At 41.9% G+C, this 24,584-nt stretch overlaps 1 protein-coding gene across 1 annotated transcript in view; it reads right to left on the bottom strand.

Moving 5' to 3' along the window:
* Positions 1–24,584, bottom strand: part of npas2 (neuronal PAS domain protein 2) — a 78,011-nt gene continuing 53,427 nt past the window's right edge. Inside the window, exons 15-20 of the mRNA XM_041196195.1 lie at positions 23,270–23,428; positions 19,394–19,615; positions 13,324–13,523; positions 6,545–6,637; positions 3,921–4,110; positions 1–165 (exon numbers count right to left, since the gene is read on the bottom strand). Of these exons, the coding sequence (XP_041052129.1) occupies positions 1–165; positions 3,921–4,110; positions 6,545–6,637; positions 13,324–13,523; positions 19,394–19,615; positions 23,270–23,428 (1,029 nt within the window). The remainder of the gene's footprint in view (positions 166–3,920; positions 4,111–6,544; positions 6,638–13,323; positions 13,524–19,393; positions 19,616–23,269; positions 23,429–24,584) is intronic.

The raw sequence follows: 24,584 nt of genomic DNA, 5'->3' as shown, positions 1-24,584 counted from the left end.
TTACCGCGGCAACTGAACGTTGGACAGGTCTGAGAGGTCGCTGGTACCGTTTTGTCTCCCGTGGGGTTGATGTTGCGAGAGGTACCCCATGTTAACATGAGGAGGTGATGCCAGGAAAAGAGGTTGCAACTGGTCACCTTGTATCATTCCACTTGGTGGCACTTGCTAAACAAATAAAAACATTTTGTTACAAATTGATTCGTTTCAGCTCGACACAAAAAGTGTCTGTTTGTCATAGAAACTTTTTCACCTCCCTCGCTTTTCGGCTTTCCATCCCTTACACTATTCTTTTCATCTTCCTCTAAGGGCTCTGCAACTAGCAGACAGATGTTAGCATGTTCCACGCTGGCTTATTTCCCCTGACCCACCATTCTCCCCAACTCCCCCCACACCCAACCCCTCCACAGTGAAGATCAAGCCTCTATTTTGTGTCTCAGCCTCAGTGACAAGGCAGGAGGAAAAACGCATTCAGAAAGGATGAATTCCTGAGAGTGGCTGCTAAATATTGGCATTTGCAAAGCACGTGTGTCATTGGGAGATGAACACTAAGTCACCTAGAATTTGTGAGAATTCAGCCTTGTGGGGCTGAAAGGAGAATGATTGCAGTGTGGCATGCGAGGCAATTTCTCAAAACGTTAAGAGAGGACGCAGAAGAGATTTACTAGAATGATACCAGGGATGAGGGACTTCAGTTATGTGGGGAGACTGGAAGCAAAATACTGCAGATGCTGGAAATCTGAAGTAAAATACAAAAAATGCTGTAAAAGCTCCACAGGTCTAGCAGCATCTGTGGAGAGAGAAATTGAGTTAACATTTCGAGTCCATATGACTCTACTTCAGAGCTAAAGAGGAAAAGAAATGTGAAGCATTTTATACCGTTCAAGAGGGGGTGTTGCAGGTGGAGAAGATAGGAGGTAAGGGATAGATGGGAGTCTTTACCACTACTGTTAACACTCACTTTGCCTTGTGTCCATAACTTCTTTGTCAATCTCTCTTTAGCTCCCACCTGTCTCTGATCTATCTTGCTCCACCTGCTCCACCCCCCTCTTAAAGCGTATAAAATCCATCACATTTCTACTTCTCTTCAGCTCTGATGGAGATGCTGGGGTTGTTGTTTAGAGCAGAGGCAGTTCAGGGGGAGATTTGATAGAGATGTTCAAAATCATGAATCGTTTTGGCAGAGTAAATAAGGAGAAACTGTTTCCAGTGGCAGCAAGGTCAATAACCGAAGGAAACAGATCTAAGGTGCATGACAAGAAAAACAGAGACGATGTGAGCATTTTTTATTAGCTTACGAGTTACTATGATTTGGAATGTGCACCACCTGAAAGGGTAACAGATGGTGGAAGCAGATTCAACCCTAACTTTCACAATGTTAAAGAAAAATCAGTGCTGTGGGGGAGGAACAGGGAAGTGGGACTAATTGGCTGGCTCTTTCAAAGACCCAGCACAAGCACAATGGGTTGAATGGCTTCCTCCTTCACTACATCACTCTATGATTCTAAGAGTCAGCTACATAGTGTGGGACTGGAGTCACAAGCAGGCAGGGAGGGGTGACAGGGGTAAAGGACACAAGCGAACCAGTTAGGTTTTTACAACAGTTCAGCAACTCGTGTGGTCACTTGTTAATTTTGCAGCTTTCCATTTGGGGATAATCCAGCACCATAACAAATACAGTACCAAATCTCAATACTTCACTGCAAGTGACAAGATAAATCAAGAAGTAATGTGATATTTCTCCAGTAGATATGACAGATATTTTATTGAAATTGCATTGTTACATGTTGTATAAACCTCAGCCATAAACAGTTAGGGGTATTGTATGTTGGGATTGTACTGTATTTGGTTGTTTCTGTTAACCAAAGGTATTAAGAAATATGGGGCAAAGGAGTTAGGTCACAAATCAGCCATGATCTCATTCAATAGTAGAGGGGCTGAATAGTCTCCTCCTGTTCCTTTGCATTTTTTTGTTCAGGACAGCATTATAAATAGAACTACAATAAGCACTTGCATTTGTATAGTGCCATGAATGCAATAGAATGTGTCATGGTACTTTTCAAGTGTTAACAAACTAAAATTTGACACCAAGCCACATAAAGAGATATTAGAGCAGATGAGCAAAAGCTTGGTCATAGACATAGGTTTAAGGAGCTCCCTAAAAGAGGAAAGTGAAGTAGAAAGGTGGAGAGGTGTAGGGAGGGAATTCCAGAGCTTGAGGCCCAGGCAACTGAAGGGATGGCCATCAATGGAGGTGCAATTAAACTTGGAGACGCTGTGGAGGTCAGACTTAAAAGAGTGCAGATATCTCGGAGGTTTGTGGGGCTGGAGGAGATTACAGAGTTAGGGAAAGGCAAAGTCATGGAGGGATTTGGAAACAAGGATGAATATTTTAAAATGAAGACGTTGCTTGACTGGGAGTCAACATAGTGTGGTGACCACGGGGGTGATAGAGGAACGGGATTTGGTGTGAGTTAAGACACAATCCACAGACTTTTGGATAACCTTGATTTTACAGAGGGTAGAATGTGTGAGACCAGCCAGACGTAAATAGGAATTATCATGTCTAGGTGTAACAAAGGCATGAGTGAGTATTTTAGGAGCAGTTGAGCTGAGGCAGGGACAAAGTCAGGCAATCGCAGAATCACAATGACGTAATGGAGGTGTAAATAGACAGTCTTAGTGATGGTGCGAATATGAGGTTGGATGTGCATCTCGGGGTCAATTATGTCATAAAGGTTTTGAACAGCCTGGCTTAGTCTCAGACTGCTGCCAGGGAAAGGAATTGAGCTATTAGGTAGGGAATGGAGTTTGGCGTGGGGACTGAAAACAATGACTTCAGTCTTCCCAATATTTAACTGAAGGAAGTAAATGGGAAATAGAAGGGGACCAAAGATAGAAATTGGGGGACACCCCTAGAGGTAATGATGCAAGAGTGGGAGGTACAGTCTTTGTCGGTAATTCTCTAGCTGTGTCTGGTGTCTCAGCCAGAAGCCAGGAAGGGAAAAAAAAACATGACTCACACCAGGGGAACTCCTAACCTACAGAAACCTGCAGGGACCTTGTGCTATTGCCCCCTGTGAATGCCGACAATCAAATTCCAAAGAAATGCACAACCCCCTTTATATTTCTAAGGCAGAGCTCTGCCAACGGAGACATGCAAAGGATAAAAGGGATCTGACTCCTCTATTAAACACCTCATGGGTCAAGACTCTGGAAAATACATCCTTTATCCAACACCCAGGAGAAGAAGTGGAAGATATGTCATGTGACCTGCCCCAAGCTGCTAGAACCTGTAATATTGCTGTGTGGAACTAAACCCAGGCAGTCTACCATTTTATCATCTATCAGGTGACAGCAGAAAGAGCTCTGTCCAGGTGAAGTGCCTGGTCCTCATCTACACTGTGAATTCTGGGACATTGGAACTTCTGTATCTGTGCCTTCAAGACTAATTCATCTTTATGTGCCTTCTTCCATCTTGCTTCTGGAAAGATGGATCACCCTTCAACAGTTCCAGCCTGCTAAACTCTGAAGGAATTTGCCACAGGATATTTTGATTCTGGACTCTGGACTCGTGTGAAACCATAACTCTTCTTTTTATCGTGGTCTTTGCCCTGTACCCCTTTCTTTCCCTTGCTCCTTTTGTATTATATGAGTGCAAGAAGGGGCGGACATTGCAAAATAGTTTGCAAGGGTGAAGGCATCCTTGGTTATTTTTTTCAGAACTACTTAATATCCATGTAAAATGAATATTTAATTTCTCTTTATTTAATAGTTTGAAGGCAGGGCAGATCTCATGTCATGTCATATTTCTTGTGACATGGAGAACAAAAATCTTCGAATGTTAATACCACAGTTTGCTGCCTGTAGCTTTAAGATACCGTTTCTCTATGTAGCTTATACATACTCATGGGATTTTGTACCTGAAGATATTGATGCTGCTGTTGGGCCTGCATGGAATGATGAGCATGTTGCTGTTGGATAGAGGCCTGCTGGTGTGAAGAGAAGCTTTGATGTTGGATAGCCACGGAGCTTGGAGAAGGGACAATGACCGCACTACAGCTGATTGGTTGCATTGCTAGCGCTGTCAGCATCTGCTGATCTTGGATATACCTGAAAATACAAGACCACAAAATTCACAAGGTAGGACTCATTGAAAATTTGGCACAGGTTGTATTAGTTTAATGCATGAGGTAATGTTTACCCAATTAGGATAACATGATCTGGTGCTGTACAAAGTGTTTGGTCAGTGATAACCTGCAGCAAATCGATTGTTCACATTGGCGTACCACAGGGACCTGTGCTTGCTCCCCTATTATTTGTCATTTATATAAATGACATAGATGACTATGTGGGAGGTAGGATTAGTAATGTTTGCGGATGACACAAAGATTGGCTGGGTAGTTAACAATGAGGTTGAGTGTGTTGGGCTACAGGAAGATATAGGCTTGGCCTAAATAGCCAAGTGGTTATGGTACTGGGCTTGTAACCCCAAGATCAAGAGTTCAAATCTCACAATGGCAAAACTATGAAACAATGTAACCTCATCTGAATAGGAACAGATGGAAATGTGTTTGTACTCAAAAGAGTTACAGGAAGATATAGATGGGATGGTCAAATGGGCAGATAAGTGGCAGATGGAATTTAACCCTAAAAAAGTGTGAGGTCATACACTTTGGAAGGAGTAATTTGACCAGGAAGTATTCAGTGAATGGCATGGCACTATAGGAAGTTCTGAAGAACAAAGGGACCCTGGCATGTGTGTCCATAGATCTCCTGAAGGTGGAGGGGCATGTTAGTGGGGTGGTGAAAAAGGAATATGGGACACTTGCCTTTATAAATCAAGGCATAGATTACAAAAGTAGGAAAGTCATGTTGGAGTTGTATAGAACCTTGATGAGGCCACAGCTGGAGTACTGTGTGCAGTTCTGGTTGCCACATTATAGGAAGGATGTGATTGCACTGGAGCGGGTGCAGAGGAGATTCACCAGGATGTTTCCTGGGATGAAACATTTAAGTTATGAAGAGAAGTTGGATTGGATTGTTTTTGTTGGAGCAGAGAAGACTGAGGGGCGACCTGATCAGGTGTACAAGATTATGAGGGGCATGGACAGGATGGATAAGGAGCAGCTGTTCCCCTTAGTTGAAGGGTCAGTCACGAGGGGGCATAAGTTCAAGGTGAGGGGCAGGAGGTTTAGGGGGGATGTGAGGAAAAACTTTTTTACCCAGAGGGTGGTGACAGTCCGGAATGCACTGCCTGGGAGGGTGGTGGAGGTGGGTTGCCTCACATCCTTTAAAAAGTACCTGGATGAGCACTTGGCATGTCATAACATTCAAGGCTATGGGCCAAGTGCTGGTAAATGGGATTAGGTAGGTAGGTCAGGTGTTTCTCACGTGTCGGTGCAGATTCGATGGGCCGAAGGGCCTCTTCTTTCTGCACTGTGATTCTGTGATTCTGATGGGCGAACAACAAAAACTGATTTAAAGGAAGCTGGATGAGTGTGAGTTGTTGCGAGATTCAGGGCCACATGATCATCTAACCTTGCATGGTAGCCAGTGGACAAATTGGGCATTAGCTCTCTATGGACACAGCTAATAGGGACATGTGTATTTCCTGTAATTTCTATTTCCATTCTCCATATTGGAGTTGTCTCCTTTAAGACAGACCGGTCCTAAGGTGTTTCTTTGTTCTTGGGATGTGTGCATCACAGGCAAGGCCAGCATTTAATGCCCATCCAATTGTTCTTGAGCAGGTACTGGTATTAAGCCACCTTTTTTAACTGATGTAGTATGTGTGGTGTAGGTACCTACAGTGCTTACTGCAGCTGGTTGATACAACTGTTAGTTAGCTAGGTCATCTCAGAGGGCAGAGAGTCAACCATGTGGGCGTAAGGATGATAGGTTTCCTCCCCTGAAGGGGGAAGGCAGCTCACCACCATCTTCTCGAGGGCAATTAGGGATGGGCAATACTGGCCCAGCCAGTGATGCTCACATCCCATGAATGAATTAAAAAAAAACCTAATTGTCTATTTTTGTTTTCAGTACTGCAACATAACTGGCATCCAGTGTTTGTCACAGATATCTGAACATTGCTGGGATTAATATATTAGCTGGTGAGTCTTTTTATGACTTGCCAATCCCATTACCTTGGATTGGATCAATACCTAGAGAGTAAGATGTTGCTTAGGTAATAGTCATATCAATCTCCCTGTCAGTATTGCTCAACTTATCTTGGGAAACCTGCATTGATTAAATCTTATCCGTTTCTGACAGACCCTTCACTATGTTTACATCACAGTTTGATAACCACTAAAAAGATCAGGAAATGACCGCCAGTGAGATTTTATGAACACTGACTTCACTGTTGCAATGCCAGCATTTACCTGTATATTTTAAGTGGGCTAATGACTGTTAAAATAACTGAGGTGCATTAAGCATTTGTATAATACTGTAATTCACAGTGATTTCCCAGGCTACTGTATCCAATGCTTCCAGGAACCCTTTGTGACTGTGCTGATATGCTTTGAGATAATCTTGAAATTCATACTTTGCCTGTTGTCTGGCTGTATTATTCTGTGATGGCTGTTCATTTCCACTGCTGTTTGGCATATTAGAAAGAATGGGTTGATTCAAAAATAACCTGAAAAAGAGCCAAGTGAAAAATGATGGTATCACAGAATCACAGAATTTTAACGGCACAGAAGGAGGCCATTCAGCCCATCATGTCTGTGCCGGCTCTCCAAATGAGCATTATGACTTAGTTCCTTTGCCCTGCCTTGTTCCCACACTCCTGCACATTGTTTCTATTCAAATAATCATCTAATGCCCTCTTGAATGCCTTGATTGAACTTGCCTCCATTGCATTTCCAGACACTGCATTCCAGACCTAAACCACTCGTGTTAAAAAAAAGTTTTTTCTCACATCATATTTGCTTCTTTTACAAATCACTTCAAATGTGTGCCCTCTCATTCTTGATCCTTTCATGAGTGGGAACAGCTTCTCCTTATTTACCTATCTATCTTCTCTTTTCTCTTCTCTCAGTGCTAGAGATGCGAGTGAGGGCACCCTTCACTTAGTTCATAAATGGTCATAGCTTGACATGAACTAAAAGGCTATAATTCATGTGAACAGTTCAGGTTAGATTATAAACATTGAATTGATGGATTATGTGCATGAACAAAACTAATACTCAATTACTGCCTTAATCTGACCGCTAGCTGTCATGATGATAGGTGCTCTGGCAACTTCTTTTTAAAGCAGACTTGTCCAACTCAGTGCAGCCAAACTTCAAGTGACTATTTGAAAAATGCTGTAAAGCTGCTGTGATTGGACGAGCAGCAAAAAGTGGGAAGGTAAGTTTTGAAGCTAAGTTCCAGGGCCCAGAGTGTGAGACAGCAGGAGTGGTGGGGTCCAGTGGAGCCCGAGTAGCCATATCATTTAGGCACATATACACCCAGGTCCCTCCCTCTGCTCCTGCATTTCCTTTAGAATTGTACCCTTTGTTTTATGTCACCTCTCCTCATTCTTCTGACCATAACGTGTCACTTCGCAATTCTCAAGGTTAAATTTCATCTGCCAGGTGTTTGCCCAATCCACCAGCCTGTCTATATCCTCTTGAAGTCTGTCACCATCCTCCCCACAGTTCACAATACTTCCAAGTCTTGCATCATCTTCAAATTTTGAAATTGGGCCCTGTACACCCAGGTCTAGGTTATAAATATAAATCAAGAAAAGCAGTGGTCCCTCCATATACCATCCCCCAGCCAAAAGTAAGTAAAGACTTCTGTTATTCATGTTTTTAATAGGCTTGAATTAAATAATTAAACCATTGCATAATGGAATTCTAGCTATCCAAAAGACTAATGATTTAAAATACCACATGGTTGGAAATTACATGCCTACCAGCACTAATATTTTTCTCTTAAAAAGCATAGTTTTACTGACGCTTGGGGACTCAAATGATTAATACATAGGAAAACAATGTTATAGTAAATTCAGAAATGATGTGGCCAGCACATTTTCTTGGAGCTCCTGCAACTCAAAATTTGGCATTCCACCCCTGCTGTCAGGTACACTGTATGGGGATCATCTCATCTGGTGTGGGGCGGGGGGGGGGGTGGCAGTTGAAGGTCAAAGAGCATATGTTAGGGAGACAACCAGCTTGGTGGATTAAATGATGTTGTTCTTGCAGCTAAACCTGTGACTTTAAATGTTGTTCTTTCAGCCTGAGGTGTGACATTAACAGTGACAATAAATATGCAGATAGTTAGGATTGCATCATGGCTGGAGCTGATATGCCTGCAGTCCTGGGAATTGAGCCGTTAGATCTGAGATCTGATGGTGGTGCCGATACCATCAATGTGAAATAGAAAGTGTAGCTGGAGGAGTTTGATGTGTTCTCTGACAATCTCAGCCTGTTTTTGGACGGGACGACAATGGTGCAGGAGGCACAGTCTTGGGCCTTGTTGTTCAATGCGGGTGCTTTGGTGAGGGAGACTTTCAAGATGTTGACTCATATGGGACAAAAGGCAGCTTATGTACACACAGTGAAAGCTTTGAAGGGCTGTTATGTAGTGACACCAAATACCACATTCGAAAGGCATGTTTTCTGTCAGATGAGGCAAGAGGGGAGGGAAACAATCACCCAATTTGTGACCCTTCTGAGGCAGGCATTGGATGGATGCAATTATGTTGTGACGGATCTGAATAACCAGGTAATGCATCAGGGGATCCAACATTGCAAGTCGAATAAATTGAGGCATGGGCTGCTGGAAAGAAGAGGTGACTTAACATTGGATGGCACATTGCTCCCAATGCAGTTGCTATTTTCAGAGGATGGACAATTTTACGGTATGAAACTTGGTCCCACCTCAATTGGCATGACAAAAGCTGAGGTTAACCAAGCAGAATCCAGGTCCATGTAAATGTAAACAATGAAAGCCTGAGAGAGAGCGTTTCAGATGTGGCAACTTGGAGCACTATGGAAAAGATACCTCCTGCCTGTCAAGGGAAAGATATGCAGAAATGTGGGATCAAAGACCATTTTGCCAAGAAGTGAAGAAGCAAAGCTGAACAGAGATGGAAGCCTGGCAAACAATACAAAGGAAAGAGAGATGAAAGTAGCACAACTGAACTGAGTTGAAGAAGATGCAGAGAGTGAGGACACAAACCGCAATCGTGGATACATGTTTTCTATCAATAGGAGCAGCCAAGAGAAAGTTCCAGTGATTGTTGGTGGTGTTGAAGTGAGCACTATTGGAGATTCAGGCAGTGACAGTAATGTCATCAACAGAGCATTGTGGGAGGAGCTGAAGACAAAGAGAATCAGGTGCACATCTCAAATGTATCAAACTCTATCCTTACACATCGAAAACCCCACTTCAAACTGTTGGATGCTTCATTGCGGATGTGAGAGCTGAGGGTTGGAATGTAGAGGCAGAATTTGTAGTGATTGAGGAGGATAGTGAGCCTCTTCTGAGCAGAGAAACTGCCCAACCCTCGGGGGTGCTACACAGGAACTCTGTGAAATCCTGTGTGAAGTGTAGAGAGGAGTTTGGAGCAGTGTTTCCAGGAATCAGGTAGTTACATACCTGCCAAGTGAGATTAACCATTGACAAGAACATGAAGCCTGTAGCTCAGCCTGTACACAGAACACATTTTGGTCTGAGGGGGAATGTTGAGGCAAAGATCCAGGAACTGATCGGCCAAGACATCATTGAGCCAGCTGAAGGATTAACATCGTGGGTGAGCCTTTTGTGGTCGTGCCTAAACTAAATGGGGACATCAGACTCTGTGTTGATATGCAGAAAAAGACAAGATAGAAGCAATAGCAGAGGCTTGTGAACCACAAAAGGACAGCAAAATAAGAAGTTTTCTGGGATTTATGAACTATTGTGCGAGGTATATCCCAAGCTTCACCACCCTGGCAGGTCCATCGAGGAAGTTGATGAGAAACAATGAACGGTTCAGATTTGAAGAAGATCAGAAAGCTGCCTTCAATGTTTTGAAAGACAGCTTTACAAGTGCTTGAATCCCAGGATACTATGATCCAAATGCACCAACGAAAGTCATAGCAGTTGCCAGTCCAGTAAAATTAGGAGCAGTGCTGATGCAAATGTATGCTGAAGGCCTGAGAATTATTACCAATGTGAGCAGATCTCTGACAGGTGTGGAGACGGAGAAAGAGGCCCCAGGATTGGTGAGGGCATTGAAAGATTCCATGCATTCTTGTTTGGAATTGAATTTGAATTAGTGACGGATCATGAGCCATTAGAGATGATTTATTCTGCCAGATTCAAACCATGTTCCAGAATTGAAAGATGGGTTTTGGGACTCCGGCAGTACAAGGTGGCTCACAATACTGGAAAGATGAACATCGCTAACCCACTGTCACAGCTACTGAGGGAGGATCAAACACACAGCTCCTCAAGCCCTACACTGTCATCACCAAAAGGGAAACAGTGTTCCTAGATGGAGTACTGTATGACAAAAATTCTTCTTGCGTCAAAAAGTATCATGGTGACAAAGACACAGCAGCAGAAGAACCAGATGTGGGGGATGAGGTGAAGCCGACATCCAGCAATCTATAAGTCCAAGCCAGTGATGCTGATGGCAGGCAGACAGCTAGCTATCCAGAGTGAAAACCGTCGGTTCCCAGAGGAGACGTGACATTTCCTAATCCTGACGCGATGACCAGAGTTCCTGAGACAGCAGGCAGACCACAGCACGAGAGGAGAGTACCAAAGCGATATGAAGATTTTGTGTGATTTAGCGACAGGACAGGAAAGTGGAAATCAGTTTGGAGCAACAATTTGTGATTTAAAACAATGTGATGTTACGTTGAAAACCAGCAAATCTTGACACAAAGCATGTGTCAAGTTGTGAAGTTTTAAGTGTTGTGATTATGTTCTAAACAAAAAAGGTGTTTGTCAAATGCTGCCCTTGTGACTTTAATGTTCCTGTTTGTGTTGTTTTTAAGTACGCAAGAAAGCAGTTGGAATGGACCATTGTGGAGCATAAAATTTCACACTGATCATTATCACAAGGGATGCCGCAGTTAAATAGTGAAAGAGAAATAACAGTTCCGGAAATTGAAATACTAAACAAAAAGCTGTGATTGAACTCTGATGCACTGAATTTACTGGACATACATAATCGAAGAAATTAATTTACTCAGTGAGTTAGGGAAATAATGATATTAAGTTTTTTTTGCAATATTCATTGTAGTACGTTTAGTAAGGGATGCAATCTAAGTTACATACACCAATCAGAAAAACCATGGATATGTTTTTGTTGAATATCATGATGATAGATGATTTGTATGTGTGGGTTTTGTATTAGATGCTACATGGTGCTCAGATAAGATACCGAAAGGTACACTCTGTAGTAACTGAAGGTTTGGAGATCACATAGCACAAGTTAGAGAGTTAGCCGGCATGACAAATTAATTATGTTGTTCTTGCAGTTAAATCTGTGACTTTTGAGTGGTTTTCTTTCAGCTTGAGATGTTACGCCAACATTATGTTGCTGAATACATAGCTTTTTAATTATCAAGCTTACTTACAACTTTTCTTTGAGATGCAGCAGCCTAGACCGATTATAATTACACAGTGGATACTACTTGATACAGGTAAAAGTTCATACTCCTGATTGCAACATTGAACCCAAAGTTTTGTGACATCCCACAAGAGCTTATATAATTTTACCAGCTCTTTCACTGCAACCGTTTACTAGCAATTAAGTAATACTGCATATATATTATTTGCAGGATTCAGAATGAACATGATGGGATAGCAAATTTATTCTAGTGCTGTATCAGGTCCCATAACATACAATACATTATTTAGCACTCTGTATGTGAAAGAACAATTTGGAATACTTAATAAGAGAAAGCTGGGCAACAGGAAGAAATATATGGTGGGGGCTGAGGACAAGATCAGGCCAATGTTTTTCTTAATGCAGGGGGAGAAATAGCAAGTTGAAATGGTTTTGGAAAGGGATTCCAGAGATTCCACTTGCATTTGGAAAGCAATTTCGGTTTCTGTTGGAGAAATGAAGGCGGTGGACAGAGTACAAACGTAATCTTCAATCAGAGAGGTTAGCAATATAGATTAGTGCATTTGATTGGAGGACTACCCAAAGAGAATGGGCCAGACCATGGAGCGATTTGAAAACGAGGCCCAGGATTATTAAATTAGAATGGCTGGGTGATTGATGTGCAACACTTTGTGTGGGGAAAGTCTTGGGCTACAGAGTTTTGATTGACATATGTAGAGGGGTGAAAACTCACAGCTCAGGGTCGAACAGGGTGATGTGTCTTGGCCTTTGCCAAAGTGCACAGTCAGGGAGGCTAATGGAGTGAGAGCTGGACACTGACAAGACTCAAACAAAATGGCCACAATGGCATCGACATTGAGCATCCATCCGGGACGTGATGCTGTGCAGACTGTTGGATCGTATAGTAACAGCCTGGATCATGTAGTCTCTGAGTTCTGGATGATGTGGCCAAGGGTAAGATTTAGATCACGAATAGGAGAGCAGCAAGGATGGACCACAAGCTGCCAGGGTTACCCATGCAGGGTTACAGCTAAGAACCCATTGGGAGTAGACCGCAGAGAGGACGTGCTGGTGGAGAATAGAGTTACCTACAGCATAGGAAGTGGCGACCAGAATGACACCGGTTAGCAAATTATGGTTACAATTACAGGTGAATCCCATGATTAAAGTAGTCATAGTTATGAAGGCAGAATCATAAATGATCTATAATGAGATTTAGACCATCTGTCATTCGAGACACATTCATAGTGATACAATTCTTAGATTGTGCCATCTATTTCTAAATGGATCTGGTTTGAGACACTGTGGATTGTGCTTAGAAACAGTGCAGAATACCAATAAGTGAATTTTAAGCACTTGAGGGCCACATGTTTAACTTTAAGAACTCAACAGCTTGCCCTGAACCACTGAATAGCCTAAATAATCGAAACATCACTAGAAATAATTTCTATGCCAAGAAAGAGTAGGCCACATTCTCATTTTAGAAAAATGGGGATTTGTGAAATGAAGATGATTTTTTTTAATTTGGTGAAGGTGGACAGATGCCAAGTTTGTATTTTCTACAAGGTTAGCAAAGGCCATTCCAAGTAATTTCTGAAATTGTAGTATTGTTGCCACACCAACCCCACCCCCCCACCCCACCCTCCACCCCCACCATTAATTAACTTTGGTCTGTGCTGCATTTCATAATGTTTCCACCTAATGTGACTCTAGTTAACTGCTCTTTCCTTGGTTTTCAGACCGTACAAAAATTGCGACAATAATTGTACCTTAGTTGTCGGTCGTGGCCATATTCTGTAGTTGAGTGGCTCTGACTGACATCAGAGGGCAGTGAAATAGGGAAGGGCACTGTTGGAGTCTGGGAAAACATCATGGGGTTACTGAAGAGTGGGGTGACCAGACTGTTATGTGATTGGATTTGCAAGTTGGCTTGTTGCAGTTGACTTCCTTTCATGAACTGCTGTTGAACCTGCAGAAAGTGAACCATCAATTAACCCTTAGACAATAGGTTTCCAATTGTTATATCTGAATCTTAACAGATTCTACAATACAGTCTATATTTCAAAGGTATGAACATAGAAACAGGAGGAGGCCATTTAGCCCCTGAAGCCTGTTTTGCTTTTCAGTGAGATCATGGCTGATCTGTAATCTAACTCCAGAAACCCATATCCCTTTGAATGACAAAAATTTGTCAATATCAGCTTTAAAATAAATAATTAACCCAGCATCAATTGCATTCACAGAAAGTTCCAAACTTCTACCACCCTTTGTGTATAGAAGTGTTTCCTAATTTCACCCCTAAAGGACTGGCTCTAATTTTTAGACTATGTCACCTAGTCCCAGACTCCCCAATCAGTAGAAATACTTTCTATTTGTTCCCTTAATGGACACCATAAATTTTGGAACATCCTTAGAAGATTGAAGTGAGGAATTAGGAGATTTTGTTTCCAATGTGGAGGTTTATTAATACCAACCAGACATTAGAAAGGAAATAGGCATCACAAGATTACTTGAATGAGCTGGAAATGTCCATTACTCGACAGCTTAATAAAATATGTTTGCCCATTGAAAAACTAAACATTAATTATAATATTTTTGATTTATAAAAACTGTTGACACATTGCATTAACGCACTGAGTAAAGCCTTCATTTCAACTCCAGTCTCTCCATCTAGCTGCTGAAATATGAACTGATAAGCTAGTCCATGGTTCTAGTGTTTAATGGAGATGAGATACTGAGCTTAGTGGAATGAGGTGTAGATAGAGGCAATGTGACTTGCTCTAAATATGCTTCCCTTCCACCTTATGTGGAAAATGATTTTTCCCTGTAGATTTGTGCTAGAATGAAATTAAACAATTTTTTACTCATTCATGGGATGTAGGTTTCGTTGGCTAAGCCAGCATTTATTGCCCATCCCTAATTGCCCTTGGTGTTGATGAGCTATCTTCTTGAACCGCCGCAGTCCCTGTGGTGTAGGTACAGAAAGTTCCAAACTTCTGTGCTGTTAAGGAGGGAGCTCCAGGATTTTGAATAGTGCAGTAGTGAAGTAACAGTCAATACCTAGTGGTCCATCCAGTTCCATTCCTTATAGGATCAGTTGTGTCAAACCTATGAAGTCTTTTTTTTGGCTTTTTTGCAAAGGGCAGTTAAGAGTCAACCAGATTGCTGTGGGTCAGGAGTCACATGTAGGCCAGATCAGGTAGGCACGACAAATTTCCAGGGACATCAGTGAACCAGATGTTTTTCTCAACAATGGTTTCATGGTCATTGTTAGACTTTTAATTCCAGATTTTTATTGAATTCAAAATTTACCATCTTTGATGTGGGATTCAATCCCAGGGCTTTAGAGCATTTCTCTGGATTACTACTGTTATGCCACCAGCTCCCCAGGCTAGAAATAACTGTTTGCAATTACAAATTTAGGACCTGCATTCAATATTCTATTGGTTATAGCAGTGCTGGCTACTGTTGTAAGTGATCTGAGTGTCTTAAGTTCAGGAGTGTGCTGCTACTACTCAATATTTAACTAGGGGTGCAACAATGGGGGCCCCCTTGTAGGAATTTGCTATGATTTTTTTACATGTGCCTCTATGTGTGTCTCTCCAAAGAAAAATAGTGGATTGGAAAATGGTAAATGTAACACCTTTATTCAAGAAAGGAGGGAGAAAAAAAGCAGGAAACTATAGGTCAATTAACTTAATGTGTGTCATAGTGAAATTGCTAGAATTCATTATTAAGGAGGTTATAGCAGGATACTTAGAAAATCATTATAGGATCAGGCAAAGTCAACATGGTTTTGCGAATAGGAAATCATGCTTAACTAATCTTTTTGGAGTTTTTTGAGGGGAAAAAACAGCAAGGTGAATAAAGGGGAACCTGTAGATGTGGTGTACTTGGATTTCCAAAAGGCATTTGATAAGGTGCTGCATCAAAAGTTACTTCACATGAAAAGAGCACACAGTGCAGGGGGTAACACATTAGCATGGATAACTGATTGGTTAGCTAACAGGAAGAATAGAATAGGAATAAATGGGTCTTTTTCAGGTTGGCAAGCTCTAACTAGTGGAGTGCCACACAGATCAGTGCTGGGGCCTCAACTATTTACAATCTACATTAATGACTTGGATGAAGGGACTGAATGTATGATTGCTAAATTTGCCCTTGACACCAAGATAGGTAGGCAAGTAAATTGTCAAGAGGAGGTAGAGAGTCTGCAAAGGGATGTAGATAGGTTAAGGGTATGGGCAAAAATTTGGCGGTTGGAGTATGATGTGGGAAAGTGTGAACATGTCCAATTTGGTAGGAGGAATAGGAAAGCAGTTTACTATTTAAATGGAGAATGATTGCTGAACTCAGTAGTACAGAGGGATCTGGATACCTTGGTACATGAATCACAATAAATTAGTATGCAGGTACAGCAAGTGTTTAGGAAGGCAAGAGGAGTCTTGGCATTTATTGCAAGGGGAATGAAATATAAAGGTAGGGAAGTTTTACTACAGCTGTAGGGCCTTGGTGATACTACATGTGATATATTGTGTACAGTTTTGGTCTCCTTATTTGTAAAAAAGATATCATTGCTTTAGAAGCAGTTCAGAGAAGGTTCACTCAATTGATTCCTGGGATGAAGGGCGTATCTTATGAAGAAAGGTTGAACAGGCTGGGCCTATACCCATTGGAGTTTAGAAGAATGAGAGGTGATCTTATTGATACAAATAAGATCCTGAGGAAATTTGATAGGGTAGATACCGGGAGGATGTTTCCTCTTGTCGGGGAGAGTAGAACTAGGGGACACAATTTAAGAATAAAAGGTCACTCCTTTAAGATGGAGATGAGGAGCATCTTTTTCTCCTCAAGTGTCATTAATTGGTGGAATTCTCCTCCCCAGAAAGCAGCGGAGGCTGGGACATTGAATTTATTCAAGGCTGAGTTAGATTGATTTCTGATAGACAAGGGAGTCAAGGGTTATGGGGTGCATACAGGACAATGGAGTTGAGACCACAACTAGATCAGCCATGGTCTTATTGAATGGCAAAGCAGGCTTGAAGGGCCGAATGACCTACTCCTGCTCCTAAGTCCTATGTGGTGAATCCAAATAATAACATTAATTTGCTTTATTTTGTGTATCTTCTGCTGTTCTCAAGATTTTTTGGGGATAACCTAACAAATGGGCCCAGGTAGGGACAACTGATCCTTATTGTATCACTTTGAATCAGACTGTGAGCTGTGACAAATCACAAACTGGCCCATCTATTTTCAATACTCACCTTCAGTTAAACCTGTGCCAATTCACTTTGTTTCAAGACACAACAATAAACACAGCCCAATCCCAAATGTAAAATCCTTTCCTTGAAAAAATAATCAAAATTTGACAGCGATGTCAGGGTATAAATGTTTAATGTATCTATGCAAGATTTCCTCTGTCAACTGGTTTAATAGAGCCATATATAAAATGAATCCTTTAGCAATTCTGTCAATATATCAGAGTAATGTCTTCTGCAGGAGTTAAGCAACCATATATTCATAGTGGGAACACCAGTTGCTAGGCTAATGTAACAAAGAAGTGAGGGAAAAGCAGTGCCTACATATAATCTGCTCTGTTATTCAGCAAAGCTCTTAATAAAAACATATAGTTTATTTTAAAGTAAATGTTTTTATTCCTGACTGCAGAAAATGTTAATAATGATTTATATTTCTATTAGGGAATGCTAAGACATTAGAATGTGTTCTTTAATCCAAACAGTTTCATTAAAAATTAATGGCTTTGACCAATGAATCACATGCTTGGTTATTGTGTTGCACTTATCATCTATTATATTGCCAACACTGGCAGTAAAGGCTATAGGAGGTGATGTTAAATTAATAAATTATACCAAAAAAATCTTACTGTTCAACTATCTGGTAGGTACCAATAAATAAATAATTTGGACTGTACAATGTTTATTTTGCTAACTTATTCTCTACAACACTGTAATGATACAAACTAAGCCCAGTTCATTCTGAAATTAGTAGAAAACATTTTCTTCTGAAACTAGAACACCCAATTACAGGGAAACACAATGGGCAGAATTTTGCCCTTGGCGTGCAGAATTGGCGGGAGCGGGTGGGGCTATTCAGGAAATTGACCACGAACGGCACCGCACCGCAATTTCACGCTGGCAGGACAATTAAGGCCCGCTCAGTGTGATACGCTAGCGGCAGCACAGAGGGTTGCCCATGCGGTTGGGGAAGGAGGGCGAGCGGGCCGAGCATAACATCGCGCATGTGCGTGACTGAGCGCTGCATAATCTCCCTGAGGCACGGAGCTGCCTCAGGGAAATAGAGATGTAAAAAAAAACATGTCCCCTCATCTGTCACATGAGCAGGGACATGCTTTAATGAAAATATAAAGTTTTTATTTTACTTTTATTTGCTTTTGGAAACCTCATCCCGCCCGTGGATGAGGTTTCCAAAAAATTGCAAAGGCTGCATGGCCTTTTCGCCTACCCTGCCAACCGTTAGGTTGGAAAATTCATATTAATTGCTAACTTAATGGCCTTAATAGGCCCTTTAAATGTCAGCGGGCATGTGCCTGCCGACCCAATTATCGCGTGACTGCGCCTTGACGTCGGCACGCTTGGCCGATGTCAACGTGCGTCATTTCACGCTTGAGCGGGTCAGGTGCGCGCCTGCCCACCGTGGTGAAAATTCTGCCCAATATATTGTATCTCAAAATCTCATGACTGTGCCAACATGGGTCTGTAAATAATTTTCACTATAAAAGAATGAAGGAAAAGAAAGAAAGGACTTGCATTTTTATGTGCCTTTCATGACTTCAGGATGTCTCAAAGTTCTTAATTCCTACGTCCACATTTATGTAAACCTGTCATGCTGTAATTACACTGTCCTGCCAGTGGGGGTGTTGCAGCATCACTATTGGGAGGAGGATGTGATTAAATTGCCCTGGAAGTGGAGGTCTTGCAGCATCATCATTGGCAGGAGGATGCAATCACAGCTCATCTGCTATTGAAACTCTCATCCATGTCTTTGTAACCTCTAGACTTGAGTATTCCAATGCACACCTGGCAAGCCTGCCATGCACTATCCTCCGTAAAAGCTTAAGGTCATGCAAAACGCTGGCACCCATGTTCTAACTTTTATACCAACTCCCATTCACCTATCACTCCTGTGTTTGCTGGCCTACATTGGCCTCACCCCTCCCTAACCCTGAAACCTCATCCAGTCCGACAACCCTCTGAAACATCTGTGCTCCTCCAAATCTGGCCTCTTCAGCATCCCTTATTTTAGTTAAGCCACCATTGGCGACAGTGCCTTCAGCTACCGAGGCCCTAAGCTCACCTAAACCTCTTCACCTCTCCTTCCTCCTTTAAGATGCTCCTTAAACCTGTCTTGTTGATCAAGCTTTTGCTGATCTGACATAATGTAACCTCATGGGGCTGTCTGTCAAACTTTGTTTGGAAACCCTCCAGTGAATCACCTCAGAACATTTTACCACTTTAAAGCGGCCATATAAATACACATTGTTGTTGTAGTTTACACTGTCAGTTTCAATAATAAATGAAGAGTCCATAATGAAAAGATATAAAAATAATGGCAGAATGTTAAAATGTTTAAAAAAAGGCAATGAGTCCTGTCTGCACACCCTGGTCCAATTATCCCCTTCCCTCAACCTTGCTTCAGCTGAAGACTACATTTGGCCTTGAATCCAAGTGAAATGCCACAGGAGATCAACTAATTATTGTATTGTTCAAAATCCTGTTGCCCAGAGGAATAGTTAGCTAGTCATGTGCTGTCAGGTGTTGACCATTATTTGACCGTTGTAAGTTGTAGGGGAGGTATTACCTGCATTGATTTCACACTTGGTTCCCTGAGGAGTTGTTGAGAAGAAGGCAACTGCTGACCACGTAGTTCAGAGCCTACAAGAGCTTGCAGCTGTTTGCTGGATAGGCAAGGGTTTTGCATGATAATTCCTGGTTGCTGCTGCTGTTGTTGCTGCTGGTGCTGACCTTGATCTTGATGTTCCATTGCACTGAATCCAAGTGAATTGGGTTGTTGAAGCAACATCTATGATCACATCAACAAAATGCATTAAAACTTATCCGGAATTGTTTCCCTGGGATTTGTCAAGATTTGCCCACGGTGATGCCAAATTCTTATAGAAGACACGAAATGACAATGCTTTTTCTAAAATTGCTCTCTCTACCACTCTGCAGAGACCTGAAACACCTGGGGTATTTTATTAATCAGGTTAATGTCTCTGTTAAAACATTGAGAATTTCAGATGGGCATTTGTAGGCTAACACTCTCAAAGCAATTTCAGAGCCAAAGTGTAACCCCAGGTACAGAAGAGAATTAAACCTAAAGAACATGATTCAGATTTTATGGTGGTAACAATGGCTAGCCTATGAAACTGTCAGTAACTTCTGGAGTCAGCGCATGTTGTGACCTAAGTATAATAATTTTCATAATATTTTTTCTGTTTTTTTGTGAAGTGGGTTTATGGATGTGATTATAGTGGGGTCTGTCTGTGTGATTTAGTTACATTTGGAATCAAGTAGATTGCAAGCTTGAAATCATCAGAAGAAGCTATGGGGAGCGTTTTCTCCCCTTCGGGGGGGGGGGGGGGGGGGGGGGGGCTGAGTGGGCGTGGGCGTGGGCGGGCGAGTGGAGGAGGCTGAGTGGGGGCTCCCTGAGGCACTGAGCTGCCTCAGGGAGTTTAATTTCATTATGAAAAATTTAAGTAAAGAAAGAAAATTTCAGACATATCCCCTTATGTGACAATGTCACATGAGCTGGGAAATGTCAATGAATTTTAATAAGTAAATTTATTTGATTTATAAATCCTTCATGAATCCCATCCTGCCTGTGGATGAGGTTTCATGATAAATGCGAAGGCCGCCTGGGCACTTTGCCTGCCCGCCAACCTTAAGGTTGGATGGGCAGCTCTGTTAATCCTTTTAATTAGTTTTTAAATGGCCTTAATGGGCGTTTGACAGTTCGGCGGGTGTCAGCCGACTCCTGTGCGCGCCCGCCGAACTGAAGATCAGGATGATGTGTGGTGATGTCGGGACACATGCACGATGTCACTGCATGTCATTTTATGCGTCAGAGAGCAGGGCCCGCCCCTGCAATGCTCACCTGAAGATTCAGGCCCAGGTGTAGGAATGTGCTTGACATGTTAATGAGTAAATATGGATGCTGGCTTAGCATGTAAGGTTGAAGGGAAATTGCATTTTTAGATAAATGAAGGGAATGTTGGATTTCAAAGGGATCTTAGTCTGTTTACAACTAGCCAGATAAGCAGAGCCAAGGAGTGTGTTTATTTTTCCCAAAGGTTACTGACAATATTGGCAACATGAAAGTTTTATTATGAGGAAGATACAGTTTCAAAGACACATGGAACAATAGAATTTACATATTAAAAGGAGAGAAACATATATAAAGGAGAATAAAGGCTATGTGGAGAAGGCCATGTAAGATCTAATTAGAGTGTGTGAAATAGCCTTTAAGAAGCCTCCAGTCACTTGTGCATAAGTCTGCTATGTAAAGCAGCTACATTTGGAGGAAAGCCATTTGGAATTCCACTGTCAAGTGGGTACTCTGTTAACTTGCTAGGTTTGTTTTAAATCTAAAATCTATTTTGGACTGTTGCCTTAAAAGGGGGTGTAACTGGGAGTCAGGTCAATTAGGAATTTTAGGACTTGTTATAGTAGTAATTAATTGTAATCGTATGTGTGTGCTTGAAATCTTCTATTTTGTTAATAAATATTTTAATTTAATTGCTTTAAATCCCTAAAGGTCTTAGCGGACTCATTACTTCTGAATTCAGTGCATACATCTCCTCATAATAAATATGAATTACAAAACTGTGTGATAGCGCGACCATGTTTCCCTCGTGGATTTGATCCACCTGGCACACATCATCTGCCATGTCATAACAATGTGCAATATAACAGAGAAATCCAGAATTTCTTGTCAGCAAATCTAGGCCTCTCAATTAAATGCACTGTTGAGGCACTCCCAGGCTGTAATATGTGGAAAACCAATTGAACTGATATGAATGCCAATTCTTAGATTATTACTCTTGTTTAAAAACCCTTGAAAAAGTTACACCTTGTTGAATGAGGTGTAACTGGGTTTCTGACAGTGTACTAATATCATAATTACTGCAAAATACCCTCACTGACCCCTCAAAGCTAATTTTCTATTTGCAGTATATAAAATTCTTTCATGTAATAGAAAACTTACATGTTTTTAAAAACTTTTTCAAATTTGTTTTTGTATTTTAACTTATATTTTAATCCAATCATAATTTATTTTGCTATCTGAAAAATTAAATTAAAGTTGAAGGATAAAATGAGTGCTTTTAACTTCCTGGTTTTCTCTCTGTGAGGATACTTCAATGTGATTGGCTGCTTAACTGCTTGCTAACACCACTGCTGCTGCACACCTGGAGGTCCCTTTGAATTGGCACCAGTGTTAAACTACCATCAGGAAAGGGGAAATTCACACCACAGAAATTGCTGGATCATTGTGGGCAGTTTTCTTCAAAGTCAGTGGCCAGCGCAATTGCTTCACTGTTGACTGCTAAATCTGAACCAATAAGTTTTCTTATTAGTGACTACAAGTTCATAAGTAGATCGCCTAGTCTTGGAGTTTGTTGGTGCACTAAATCACAATGCTGGAGTCTGTGGATTTTGTCCCTCTTTTCATCAGACAGTGAGGACCTAATCTAAATACAACTTGTCATTTAAGTTAATCTCCAGATTCTATTGTGTGGAGAGGGAGCACACATCAGAAGCCAAACCTAGATTAGAAGACTAGGTTTTTCACATCATCTCATGCATTTATTTACAACCAACCTGAGGCACTGAGAAAGAGCTGACAGCGACTCAGATACTTGGTCTTTTAAGAATGGATCACACGCACCGTCAGTGAAATGCTGTTCATTAATCTTTCCATTTGTCAGTAACAAAAGAAGACAGTGATAGTTTTTTTGAAAAACACAGTGTGAAATAGGAAGAAATTTTAATAAACATAGAAGGCTCACTTCTCAGTCTGAGCTCAGGTTAACCTGAAGATTTCAGTGCGTGCAAGTGTTGTTCTCCTTAATAGTTGGGTTTTGCTAACTTTTCTTATTCTTTCATGTGATGTGGGTGTTGCTGGCAAGACCAGCATTTGTTGCCCCACCCCAACTGTCCTTGAGAAGGTGGTGGTGAGCTGCCTTTTTGATCCGCTGCAGTCTATGTGGTGCAGGTACACCCACAGTGCTGTTAGGGAGGGGTTTCCAGGATTTTGACCCAGCGACACTGAAGCAACGGCGATATATTTCCAAGTCAGGATGGTGTTTGGCTTAAAGGGGAACTTGGAGGCAGTGGTGTTCCCATGCATCTGTTGCCTCTAGCCTTTTAGGTGGTAGAGGTCATGGATTTGGAAGGTGCTTTCGAAAGAGCCTTTGCACATGCATCTTGTAGATCGTACACACTGCTCGGTACCTGGAGCACCTTGGGATGGTGACATATGTCATCTCAGTGGTACAGAGGAGGAAGAAATATTGATGCAAGAGCTTTCCCCCCTTAAAAAATGGTATCTTGTGTTCAACAGCACTGCAAAATTGATAGTAGTCAGTGGCCCGTTGGAAGATCCGAATCATCTCCATGGAGACAGAAGGGCAAGTTGGCAGTAAACAATGCACATAAATATCCAACAGAATCATACCTGAAGATTGGAATCATGCACAAGCTGCAGCTGCTCCTTTATATGATGGAGCTCCTCCTGTTGTGTCTTTATATTTGCCTGTAAGATGCGTGTCCTCTCCTCCAGCTGTTCCTTTAGCTGGTGCATTACTCCCAGCTGTGCAGGACACCGGTACACGGGCTGCAGTAGAAACACAGGCATCAGCAAACAGATATCCAACAGAAACTCATGTCATCAATCACAAACCAACAAGCAATCTTCCTGTTGTCCTGCTGTGCTATCTAAATTGTTTTCTTTCAAATGCAAAGGAAAGCTGGATAATAGAACGAGCTGATAGCAGCCAGTTAGATTGAGAACATGGAGAGACAGATGCAACCAATTATCAAACACCAGTCAGCACCAATTGAGCAGTATACACAGATTCGTGTTAAAATAAAAGTAAGACACTGCGGATGCTCAAGATCTGAAGTAATAGCAAAAAGTGCTGGAAAAACTCAGCAGGTCTGGTCAAATTGCACGAGTCATATTGGACCTGAAACTTTAACTCTGTTTGTCTCTCTGCAGGTGCTGCCAGACACGCTGAGTTTTTCCAACATTTTTTGATGGGGTAGTAGGTGCAATGGAAGAACAGCACCTGCAGGTTCTCCTCCAAGTCACATACTATGTCGCTGTTCCTTCACTATCATTGAGTCAAAATCCCTAACTCCCTTCCTAACAGTGTTGTGGATGCATTTACACCGGATGGACTGCAGTGATTCAAGAAGGCGGCTCACCACCGCCTTCCCAAGGGCGATCGAGGGATGGGCAACAAATGCTGGCCTTCCCAGTGATGCCCACAAACCATGAAAGAAGAATAAAAAAAGAAGAGGTAGGCATCCTGTAATATAAGTCTCGACTGGTTACAATCAGCTAAAGAGGGCAGACAGGAATTTTCCATTTTCTCCGCTAACTGGCCTGGGTTTTAATCTGCTTTTTCACCTCTTCTGGAAGATCACTTGTGTCCAGTTGAGTAGGGAGTCTCTGTATGGTGATGCATGGGGCATTACAAGTGTATGGGTCATGCTTAGTGAACTCATTGGTCTTTTCCCCTCTGATAGTCTCATATATTCATATGTTTGTCCAGGTTTTCAGTGATCTGGAGAGAGAAAGAAAACCAAGGGATGGAGTAGGACCATTGGAAGTGGGATTGGGTGAGGGTGGAGCAGCTGATGCTACTTAGGCTACGGAAGTGCTCGGTACATTTCTTGCTTAGTTTTTGCCAAGGAGAAGACAAGTCATTTCTTTGAAAGAGAGCCAGGGGGAGTTGCAAAATCAAGTGCTGACATAATTCACATTG

This window comes from Carcharodon carcharias, chromosome 9 (genome assembly GCF_017639515.1).
Source record: "Carcharodon carcharias isolate sCarCar2 chromosome 9, sCarCar2.pri, whole genome shotgun sequence".
Lineage (NCBI taxonomy): Eukaryota > Metazoa > Chordata > Chondrichthyes > Lamniformes > Lamnidae > Carcharodon > Carcharodon carcharias.
This window is presented reverse-complemented; position numbering and strand designations above follow the sequence as displayed.